The following is a 12,353-nucleotide window of genomic DNA, read 5'->3' on the forward strand; positions in this document are numbered from 1 at the left end:
GAATTATTTCTCTCAGTGCCATTGGATGTGTTAGCATATAAGAACCAGGTGTGGATAACATCAATTATTTCTTCCTTCAGAAGACTAAAGGAGAACAGCACAAAATATGTAGAATATAAGGTTGCCTGCAGCTGCTTGCAGAGTTAGGATGCAATTATGATACAGCCACAGGGTAGAATGAACAAAGTGGACAGGAAAGGAGAGGGGTGGTTTTCTTAAGTTTATTAAAAATAATCTCTGGAATGCATGTACTAAAGCTTTTTGATATTAATCACTTCTTTATTACTGTTTGGATATTGTATTGCATTTTCACTGCAAAAATAAAACCTAAAAAAATAGTAAATGGACAGAGCAAGGGTGACATATGACCAAACAGACAATCAAGGTTGCCAAGTAACATCCAGGAAGCCAATACGTATACCAGGCACAAGGTCAGCTGGATGTACACAAGAGCGAGTGTGAAGAAAGCAGGACAACATTTGGTTAGGGTGCTCTTAGTGTTCAGCCATTACATATTATCAATAATCGGATCTAAACAAGGGCAGAGAGTGATAATTTGAAAAATATGAAGATCATCGGATGCCCTGATAATCAGACATTAACGCTGCAGTACTGTGAACTCTTGTGCTGCTGTTACCTTGCCTTTCTAAGAAGTATTGGGGGGGGGGGGGGGGGGGGGCAAAGGGTGCATTTCCAAGGAACGTTGAATGCAGCATACCATTCATGTAATCATGGGTACACTGGAGATTCTCCTTTATGATCTGCTTTTAAGAAACTGAAAAATGAATGTCTTTAATCATTAAAGACCTAAAAACTTGCATTATATCAGACAAAAACTGTATATATTCCTCCCCTAACATAATTTCTAGCAAATGACACTGATAGGTACATGAAGAATATCCACCAAAATATGATTCCTGCTAAAGATCCATCAGGTTTTCAGCAGAAGAAAATAATCTATCATGTGCTAGGGATGGGCTGTCGTTAATGTGGTCCACCGATAACAGCGACGGTTCATGCATGCATCTCTCTAAGAAGAGCGCGCAATGTGTATGCACAGTGCATGCTCTTAACAACATTTGTTTCCACAGGAAAAAAAAACACCAAACACAAAACAAAAACTTGGGTGCTCATCTCTATTCTGTGCACAGTAACAGTACAAGATTTAACACAATAAACTCGGGAAAAAATAGGAAAAAGAGAATAACACGCACACCTCCTTTCATTCTGAAAACAAATGCCCTATGCAAAAATAATTAACTAAGCATGTATGCGAGAAAACAAAAGCTGGAAGAGATTACAGAAACCACTAATAATATTTTCAGAAACAGCAAATACTCACGTTTCCTCCATTTATGACCACGCTAGGGCTGAGCACATTCCCAACAGATTTTGACATCTTGTTTCCCTTTTCAGTAACAGCAAATCCATGGACCAACACAGTCCTGAGAAGAGAAAGACCTTAAAAGTTAAATGAGTGCAGAAAATGCTTTTTTTTTCCCTTAGACACCGACCTCAGCCATCTCTCACCTTCCCAGGCAGACACCAGTATAAATCCTTTTTCCCCACCAATCTCCCCCTACCAAAAGACCAGTTGACTCCTCTAATCCAGTCACCCTTCCAATGTAAAGGCAGGCACCATCCCTTCTACTTGACCCCAGAGATTTCACTATTTATCTCATCTCTGAAAACAGTCAACCAGAAACTGAACTGCCACTTTAGGAAGGAAAAAAAGAGCCATTTAAGAAGAAATCAGGGACATAGCCAAAGTGGATCTTGGGGGCCTGGACCCCTCATCAGCCAGACTGCACTATTACCATAGTTGGTGGGTATTCCCAAGCCCCCATCCAATTACGAAATCCAGAACCTGAGTACAGAAGAAACATAACAGTCAGTGGCAGGGCTTGGAGCTTCTAATGCCAGCACCATGAGAACATTTGATTCACACAGGAGTATTTCCTAATACTGATCTTATAAGCTCAGCATCGGGAAAGTGCTAGCCCACTAATATTCAACTTGCTTGTACTACAAGCATTAGAGGCTCCAAGTGCTGCCGCTGACTGCTGCGCTTCTTCCATGCACACTCGCAGACTGGACGTTTTTAGATGTTAGGACTTGGGAATATTCTCTAGCTAAGGTATAATTAGTTTGAATTTTGGCAGAAGGGGAACCGGAGGGTGGGGGGTTATGGAAATCAGATGATAGATGCCCAGGCAGGAAGTGTCCAGAAAAAGAAAAAAAGGGAACTCAAGACTAGGAGATGGAAAGAACATGGCCCACCTACCTGAGTATCATGCAATGAACAGTGACGAAACCAGGTCACAACTACCTGGCAGAATCCTAAAAGTAGCAAGATTGCACGTTATTTACCCCCAAGAATAAGCAGTGGCTTTCCCTGGGGTTATCATAACAGCTTATGGATTTTACCTTCAAGAATTAATCCAAACCTTTTTTAAAACCAGCTATGCTAACTGCTTTTACAACATCCTCTGCTAGGTAGGCAAGAAGTAAAATGAGGGAGACTGAAGGCTGCAGGATACAGAAAAAGGGGAAGGAGGAATAAAACCTAGCGCTGGGTGGATGGGAGTGTAACTTTTGGCCGCTGCTGTTCTGGTGCTGCCTTTTTGGTACCACTGTTTGGGAGCAAATTAATTCTGAGCGTCACCGTTCAGGAGCAAATTACTTTTGTCAATAGTCTGAAAATCATAGCTCCTAACCACCACCACCTTCTTCCCCCTCCCCATAACTCCAGGCCTGGTGTTAGCCTTCCCTGTAGCTGTCTCACACACACTGACACCCTGAAGCCCATCGTCCGATAAGAATGGGGCCACGTCTTTCACAGACTCCCATGGCCCCACATGTGGGAACCACTTTCGCTCCCTTCCCAGTGACTAGCAAATAAAAGCAAAAAAAAACCCACTACAATCTCACCTTCTCCCCAGACTTGGATTTTACACATAAAGATGATTGTGCCAGTCATCCCACAGAGATTCCCATGCTACTTCCTGTTACCTACCTCCCTCAGTGCTGCCCTTGTTTCTTTCCTCTCTCTGGCACTGATCTCCAGTTTGGGACCTTGCCTCAGGCAGCAGTCCTTGGGGCGGAGATAAGGCAAGGATCACTGGTTCTTCAGGACCTTTCTTCAGGCAGTTGGTCTTCAGGACAGAAGTGGGATCTGTGCTGTCCCAGGTGGTGCCTGTCCTCCCTCACAGGCATCACCTGAGGCAGCACAGATCACACTTCTGTCCCAAAGACCGCCGCCTGAGGGAAGGTCACGAAGAACCGGCCCGCTCAGAGACACTCCCCACTTACTGCTTACCGGAGATCATGCTGGGGAGGGGGAAAAGAAGCCAGGGCCATGAGGGTGGCGGGTAACAGTAAGCTTCATTGTGTGCCCCCTCGTCCTAATATTTTTGGAAAAAGTAAACAAGCAATTCACTTCTACCCATTCCATTCCACTTATTATTTTATAGAACATGTATTTCTTAACTTTGTAGTTTGCTCAGTACAAAACAATGGGGTAATTCTATAACAGATGTCTGGATGGTATGCAGGAGGAGCTTATTCTATAAAGGAAAGTAGGCACCTACTTTCCTTTATAAAATACTAGCATAACTGGATATAAATATGCACTAACAGGTGCTTGTATGTGCACCAGCCATAGAGCTAGTGTAAATAAAAGGGCCTAAGTGCAGTGGGAACTCATGTAATTTTCAGTATTCTGTAAGTTATGTGCTTATGTAGGAGCCTCAACTATGCTCCGCCCCTGTGTACACCCTCCATGCAAATACACACTTTATAAGTTAAGCGGGTATTTGCTTAGATGGCATACTGGCACATAAAAGCTAGTATTCTAAACATTTACACGCTAACGTTTTTTTAAAGTGTTAGCACCTATTTATAGAATTACCCCAAATATGCATTTCCAATTATCTTTCTTCAGTGTTCTATTGCTAAAAGTCTGGTTTCTTGGGCTTTCCTTATCAGTTTTTACATGCACGCTTCTGTTTCTAATTTGTAGTCTCTTATTTTGTATTTGATTAAGGTCTCTGTCTTCTGTATTATTTTTAATTGTAAATTTTTATTCAAAATTCCAATCTTTAACCCAGACATATAAAATTGTAAACCCAAACATCCATATTAATACTTATTGGCATGCTAATACCCCCATATCTCATCCCCTTCTACCTGTGCCCTAATACCATCTTCCCTTCCCTCTCCTCCTCCTCCACCCTGAAAACCATGAGTATCATATGGACAAAATTCATTTAGGTGGACTTAAGTCAACACAAGATAAGATAACAGTTTTAAACACAAATTGATAACAACGTGGAAGACAGTACCAAAGGCCAAATGTTTTAAACAGGGAATGGCACACTCATAAAGTACTAAGTTCACAATGAGTCCTCTCTTGATGATGTAGGAAGGGAAGCCAGAATTCATAACAGAACAGAGGCCACATCTGCTCATGTTGCATCTTCTTTCCCTTCAGATTGCTTGCAATTTTATCAAAGCACTTCAACTCACTACATACACATTTCCAGTATGCAACTGAAGGTGCTTCTGCCGCTTTTCAGGTTCTGAAGCACCATCTTAGCAGCTAGTTCTTGATCACTGGCGAAACCCTCCCTTTCAAACGCCCCAAGTAAGCACACTTCCAGCGTCATCCTCCCGTCCAATGCTTCCATTTAAATATCTTGTCCCACACCCCTCCCCAGAAAACCCACACTTTTGGACATGACCACCACAATGTTCATACACTCCTTTTTCTCCACAGTTCTTCCAACACAGGTCTCCGCACCCCCAGACCACCAGGCTTGTTAACTGGTGTCCAATATAGCCTATTTGTTAATTGATATTGCATTTGCTTGTACACTGTAACGGGGTCTCCCACACTGAAATATGATCTGAAAAGGACGGTGGCTTGACACCCCCCAAGGCTGAATAGACCCTTGAGAGCAATTTATTTCCAACCTCCCCAACACCCCCTCCAACTGTACCGGCCTTCTATGTAGATTTCTTTTCGCATCCCTTCCAAGGGGTAAGTCTAGGATCTAAAAATATTGATAAAAGGCTATCATGCTTGTTGTCAGATCACACAACTGTTGTAATGATAGCAGGGTGCCCTGCTCAAACAAATCAGCGCATCGGGACCACCTAATTCCCTGCAATTTTTAGAGAAGGGAATGAAAATAGGGAGTCATTACTGGACTGTATAATCCTTCAGCTGGCTTACTGGGTGAAGTTCGCCCTGTTACAATGCCTCTATACTTTTTTTTAATGGGGCCAAAAAGGGGGACCAACCCTTCCTCATCCTGTGGCACAACCCCAGGCTCTAAAAAGTCAAAAATGGGGGGGGGGGGGGGGGGTGCCATGAGTTCTCTTCCAATTCGGGCCCAATGGGCCTGGTCCTGTTGGTCATGAAAATCTTTCAGTGCCTTAAATACTGCTGCCTCATATTGGGAAGACCTACCCCTTCTTGTGTCATGGGTTGCATCAACCTATAGGCACTGTTATATCAGAAAATCACTCAGACAGCAATTACTGTGGACTCATTTGGCTAAGGATGACCAGTAACTAAATTGGCCCTTAATGTTTGTGTTAGGCTGTCCACCAATGAAAGGAATAATACCAAATGGCAATATATTTTTTTATTATAGATATAAAAAATAATGCAAAGCTAAATACAAAAATAAGATACTGAGCAAAATATAGTAAGGATTACAAATAGATATATGAAAATATCTATATAAATCTCTATATATCTATACATCTATCTATAATCTATCTATATATAGTGAAGATACTTACCTGTAGCAGGTATTCTCAGAGGACAGCTGGCTTCATATTCTTACAAGTGGGTGATACTGATCCGCGTTGCCTGGTCCCGCTTTTGCCATAGTAAAAAAGCGAGCTATGTGGAGCGTGAACCGCACTCCAAAGTGCATGCGTGCCTTCCTGCCCATTGCACGAACGCGGTTCTTCTCAGTTTAATACTAAAGCAAAAAATAACCAAGGAGACAACTCCAAGGGGAGGAGGGAGGGACTGTGAGAATATGAAGCCTGCTGTCCACTGAGAATACTTGCTACAGGGTAAGTATCTTTGCTTTCTCCGAGGACAAGCAGGCTTCTACCTTCTCAGAAATGGGGAATCCCTTACATCTAGGCTCATCAAAAACAACAAACAATGGTCAATTGGGCCTTGCAATGGCAAGGACATAACAGAGATTAACCTGAAACTATATACAATATGAATGAGAGTGCAACCTGGAACAGAATAAAACGGGCTAAGAGGGTGGAGTTGGATTCTAGACCCCAAACTGATTCTGCAACACTGTCTGCCCGAACCGGCTGTCGCATCAGGTATCCTGCTCAAGGTAGTAGTGTGATGTGAATGTGTGGACATTACCATGACACAGCCTTGCAAATTTCTTCAATGGAGGCTGACCTCAAATTGGCAACCAATGTGGCCATGGCTTTGACATTATCAGCTGCAACATGAACCTCCAAGGCCAACCCAGCCTGGGCATAAGTGAAGGAAATGCAATCTGCTAGCCAAATTGAAATGGTGCATTTCTCGATGGCGACCCCCTATCCTGTTGGGATCAAAAGAAAGAAAAAGCTGGGCGGACAGTCTGTGGGGCTATGTCCGCTCCATGTAGTAGGCCAATGCTCTCTTGCAATCCAAGGCATACAAGTTGCTTTCAACAGGATGGGCAAGAGCTTGGGGAAAGAATGTTGGCAAGACAATTGACTGGATCAGACGGAACTCCGATACCACTTTAGGCAGGAACTTAGGGTAAGTGCTGAGGACTACTCTGTGATGATGAAAATTAGTATAAGGTGCATCCACCACTAGAGCCTGAAGCTCACTGACCCTAGGGGCTGAAGTAACAGCCACCAAGAAAATGACCTTTCTGGTCAAGTACTTCAGATGGCAGCAATTCAGTGGCTGAAAAGGAGCCTTTGTCAGCTGAGAACGACGTTGAGATCCCATGACACTGGTGGAGGTTTGACAGGGGGCTTTGACAAAAGCAAACCTCTCATGAAATGAACAACTAGAGGCTGTCCAGAGATGGGCTTACCTTTTACAGATAGAATTTAGCACATTAGAGCCCAGGATTATTTGCATTTGAATTTAAATCACCATTCGGCTGAATCAAATAGAATACGAATATCAGTACAGCCCTAACATAAATACTTGTATAACATAACTTATTCAACCACCTAAGTACAAGAGAGACTCCCACTTCATTCCAAGCTGCAGCCAGACTACAGTAGAGGAGTAGCCTAGTGGTTCTATTCCCACTGCGAGTTATTTAACCCTCCATTGTCCCAGGTACAAAAATAAGTACCTGTAGATAATATGTAAACTGCTTTGATTGCAACCACAGAAAGGTGGTATATCAAGTTCCATTCCCTTTCCCTTTATCAAAATGCTTGTTAATGCATGTCCAAAATATGAAGCCCTGTTCACAATTTGGACGTACATTAACCAGCATTTAGATATGCATGCTGCATACAAGTCTAAATCCTAATTTTAGAATACTGGGATACAGATAACCAAAACTTGAAAACATGCATATAGCAAGGGGTGTGGTCTAGGTATATTGTAGGTGAGGCTAAAAAAAGATACATGTGCATTTCCCATTTCAGAAGAGAAAGCATGTTTATGTCTGCCAACATCAAAGCCCATCTTCAAATCCTTACTCAAAGCCCACCTCTTCAATGTCACCTTCGGCACCTAATCACCATACCTCTACTCAGGAAATCTAGACTGCCACAACTTGACATTTCGTCCTTTAGATTGTAAGCTCCTTGAGCAGGGACTGTCCTTCATTGTTAAACTGTACAGCGCTGCATAACCCTAGTAGTGCTCTAGAAATGTTAAGTAGTAGTAGTAATTTACACCTGTTCCTGGGGATGTCTAGGATATAGAAAATCGCTCATTTTCTGGACTAGGGGTAGTTGCCCCTTAATTCCCTAGTGTTTTCTGTCCCCACTGAAAGTAATTGTGGCAAAGGATATTGGGCTCTATGACAGTTTCAAAAAACATAAGATATGTATTTTTCTAAAATGGCTTCATATACATGTGTATGTTCTGGCACATATCAATGTATGTTTTGAAATACCAACACACACGTTTATATTGCTGGGTTGACCCTGATATGTTATATGTTTATGCTTGTACAATGGATGCTCCTGCCACATGTAACCGGCGCACACACATCTATTACTGGGTGTATTTTAGAAAAGTTGTTACACTAGCAGATCCTGTTCTAAAATACTAACAGAACTTGGCACATCCCAACCTCAATGTTTCAGTTCTGATCTTTGTCCTTTCTAAAATCCACTTCTACGTGTCAGTAAGAATACACTATTATGGTTCAGACCACTATGCATAGTACTCACCATGTTATCTGTGAGCATCCTTCCCGGCCCCCCAAAAAAATTCATTTCTGGCTATACCAGAGGATTCACTGGATGAAATCCTTACCTGTTCTCATCTGAAGTAGCTTTAAAATAACTTATCAAAATAAAACCTAAACATGGAAAAACAGGGAGTTGGAAAAGAAGCCATATAGTGTTCTGTCACTACTTTTCCAAAATCTTTCACAGCAGCTCAAGACCAGAATCCATGGAAGCAGTAAAAATGACACCTGGAGCTAAGCAGGGACCTCACAGAACAGGCTGGGGAACGCCCCCCCCCCCCCCCCCACTCCAGCTAAATTCAGACACAGAGAAAGTGAAGTTCTCTGTAGACAGAAGGATGAATCAGCCACACAAAGTTGCTGACATTACCCAATGGTGCCAACACAGTTCTCACATAGCTCTGAAAACAAAACAAAACAAAAAAAGAAACTAGAAGGCTTTTCAGAACATGTGCAGGACTTACGGTACAGCCACGAGACCACTCAGCTAATGCAGATCTTAGAAATCAATTCCCAGGAAGGTGGGTGGTTGTGGGCAGATACATCCTGACTTAAACAACTTTACTTCCTCTATAAATAGGATGAAATTAGCCACATAAGTGCTGGCCTAATACAGCAATGAAGGTGGCTTCCAAAGAGAGGAAACATGTTTGAAAATTGCCCTTTTTAGATTTGCTTTGTTTTTTGGGGGTGTCCAGCACAAGTATATGATAGGGATAATTGACTGAAAAGGTTTTGTAGATCTGCTTGTCCAAATGCAGTGCCACTCCAAGATTCACACCTTACTCATTACTTCTATGCAGTGTATGGACAACTATGTTGCAGCTGTACAAATTTCTTCATTGGAAGCTGAGCAGAGATAGACAACTGATAAGCTATTAATCTCATCTGATATGACTTCACAAGATTGTTTAACTACAGTTCTGCTAAACTAGCAATGGGATATGCAATTGGCTAATCAATCTGATCAAGTTTTTAGCTACTGTAGCTCCTATTCAGTTAGCATCATAGCCTATGAAGAATTAAGTGAACTGTCAGAGAGACTTCATTTCATATAGCAGACTTGTGCTCTTTTAGTCCAGCATGTATAACGCTTGTTTGCTTTTTGTGTGCATGAGGCCTTAGGAAGAAAGTGGGAAAACACCAGCAACTGATCTGAAATGCTAATACCACTTTTGGTTGAAACTTAGGGTGAGTTTAGGGGACCGTTCTACTGTGGAAGAACTGCAAGTATGGAAAATAAGAGATAAGATCTTTAAGTCTGCTTATGCATTAGGTTGAAGTTAGTGCTGCTAAGAAAAGAACTGTTCAAGGCAGGAATTTCAGCTGTGTTTATTTCATAAAGTCAAAGAGAGGCTTCATGAGTTGATCTAGAACCACAAAGAAGTCCCATGAAAATGAAGTATTCTAACTGGGGATTTGGTTGCCACAACTCCACAATGAACATGGACACCAATGAATGCAGTAAAAAAAAAAAAAAAAAAGAGTCTATGTGAGAATGGTATGCTTCTATTGTGCTCAGATGTGCCTTCATCAAAGTGACTTGTAAACCAGAAAATGAAAGGTGGAATAGTGAAGTACATTTTTGTGGCAATTGAAGGGGTCAAGTCCTCCCTGTATACTCCAGATGGAGAATCTATTTCACTTAAAGATTATTTTGTGGATTATTTTTCAAAAGCTTAAAACATTCCCTATTTTTTAAAGACAGGTATGTGGGGGGGGGGGGGGGGGGAAGCTATTAATCAAAGTTCAGTATCCATCCCAGTTAGTGCTATGATTGGACATTCATATGGGGAATCCTCCCTTGATTTTATCAAAGGACACTGGTTCATCTTTTTAAATCAGACTTTTTAAAAAATAGATCTGAGAACACACCCCGTTAAAGAAAAACCAACTACATTTAGAGGCCGACCGTATTACTAGATGCTATAACAAGAGACTTAATTAGAAGTTTTTAAACTTTATGTCCTTTACTTAGTGTCCAGCTTCTGGCGCACAGCAACTTATACTTAACCAGTGCTATGTTACATGCCTGTAGCTCTGTCACTTGTACAGTAGTCTCAACTATTATAGCAAATTGTCTCACCTTACTGATGCGTGTTAGGTAGCAGAATCGAAAAGTTATAAGCAATAAGTTTTCATCTTGTAGCTTCTGAGCTGTGTTGACTTCTGGGTATATCCTGGCATAGTATATGCAATTAGAAAATGAAGTGGTCTGGTCACTTGCAGTAGCAGCATTTCTAGTATTTCTTTTTGGAGACCATCTTCCACTACCATGAATCCACTACATGTGCACTTCTTAATGTTCCCATGTTGAAAACAGTTTTCTATGTTAAGCTCAGTTTTTAGAGAGGGTAAAACAAGAAATGACATTTTTTCTTTGGGGGGGGGGGGGACAAAGGGAGAAAGCTGGAGTGGCTAGAGAGGAGAACTAAAAAAAATATTGCCATAGACCAGCAATGATGAGAGCACCAAAAACTGCGTCTGTGCGATAACATGCCCAAAATTAGATCGAGAAGTTCTTATGTTTTTCTATGCTCAGTGAGAGCAAGCCATGTCAGCACCACTCAATGACATCACACATCCGTGTAGCTGATTTCATCCTGCTTCTTGGAGAAATAAAAGTTTTCAGAATTTTCAAAAATGGTGTGTGTGTGTAGGGGGGGGGATACAGAGTGACTTAAGTTGAATATAAAATAGAATTCATAACACAGTCACACTTGGGACAGTCTATGCTCGAGCAATCTGGATTTAAAGGTGTATATAATAGTTCATGATCTAACTTACGGATAACAGGGGACTGCTTTTTCAGACTTTTTAATAAATATGAAATCTGAGTTTATAAAACAACTTTAGAGGAGCTTCACTTGCTGCAATATATTTCAACACCGGTAATGACAGGAAGTGCAGAATTTCAGTGATGCAGTAAGCTGCTTAATGACAGTACAGTTTGAACGTACCCATAAGGTGCCTTTTTCCTTGTTGCTGTGCTTGTTAAGAGAGAAGACTGGAACCAACCACCCAGCTGGTCTATTCCTTCCAAGTATAAGTCTGCCTTTTGATCTGAACCTTAAGGACAAAAAAAAAGGATAATTAAAGACTACCATAAGCAATGTCTTGCTTTAACTTTCCTTTTTAATTCATAGATTTAATAATGTTTTCCCCCATGCGCATACACACAGATACAAATGAGAAATAGACAGTAGCCTCCATAAGGGACAGTGGGGGAGTGAAGACTTTTAATAACTCTGTATTTTGTCAATGCCTATAAATAGGAACACAAAACTAAATATGTTCAAAGGTAGATTGGGAGGAAAAAGCATTACACACATAGTATCATATTAGATAATGGCAGATAAACTGAACGGTCCAGGGAAGATAAATTCATTACATAATGTATGACGTAATGCTCCATATGTATACCTGATCTTGATTTTCCATGCCATTTTCAGGGCACAGACCAGAGAAGTCTGTCCCGGTGCTGTCCTTGTTCTAAAACCTTTGAAGCTATATTACTGGATACAGTGATATATTGCAGTTGTATGTTGTCAGATGTGCTAATTCAGTCATACTACCTATTGCTGGACCTACTAAGGGTAAGGAATTATTTTCATAGTTGATGAACTGGCTACAAATATAGTATCCTTTTGAACTTCCTCTGAATCACCACAGGAAAAGCTGGTAAACAACCACAAGACAGGTAAACTCTGGATCTTGCTCTACTTCAATCTAACAGTAGGGTAGTTAGTGGGGTTCCCCAGGGGTCTGTGCTGGGACCGCTGCTTTTTAACATATTTATAAATCACCTAGAGATGGGAGTAACTAGTGAGGTAATTAAATTTGCTGATGACACAAAGTTATTCAAAGTCGTTAAATCGCGGGAGGATTGTGAAAAGTTACAAGAGGACCTTACGAGACTGG

General features: G+C 41.3%; 1 protein-coding gene across 1 annotated transcript in view; it reads right to left on the minus strand.

Moving 5' to 3' along the window:
- The window catches only part of IARS2 (isoleucyl-tRNA synthetase 2, mitochondrial), a 229,425-nt gene that overhangs the window by 40,496 nt on the left and 176,576 nt on the right, over nt 1-12,353 (minus strand). The window contains exons 15-16 of the mRNA XM_030196012.1: nt 11,393-11,501; nt 1,343-1,445 (exon numbers count right to left, since the gene is read on the minus strand). Of these exons, the coding sequence (XP_030051872.1) occupies nt 1,343-1,445; nt 11,393-11,501 (212 nt within the window). The remainder of the gene's footprint in view (nt 1-1,342; nt 1,446-11,392; nt 11,502-12,353) is intronic.

The sequence above is a fragment of the Microcaecilia unicolor genome, chromosome 3 (genome assembly GCF_901765095.1).
Source record: "Microcaecilia unicolor chromosome 3, aMicUni1.1, whole genome shotgun sequence".
Lineage (NCBI taxonomy): Eukaryota > Metazoa > Chordata > Amphibia > Gymnophiona > Siphonopidae > Microcaecilia > Microcaecilia unicolor.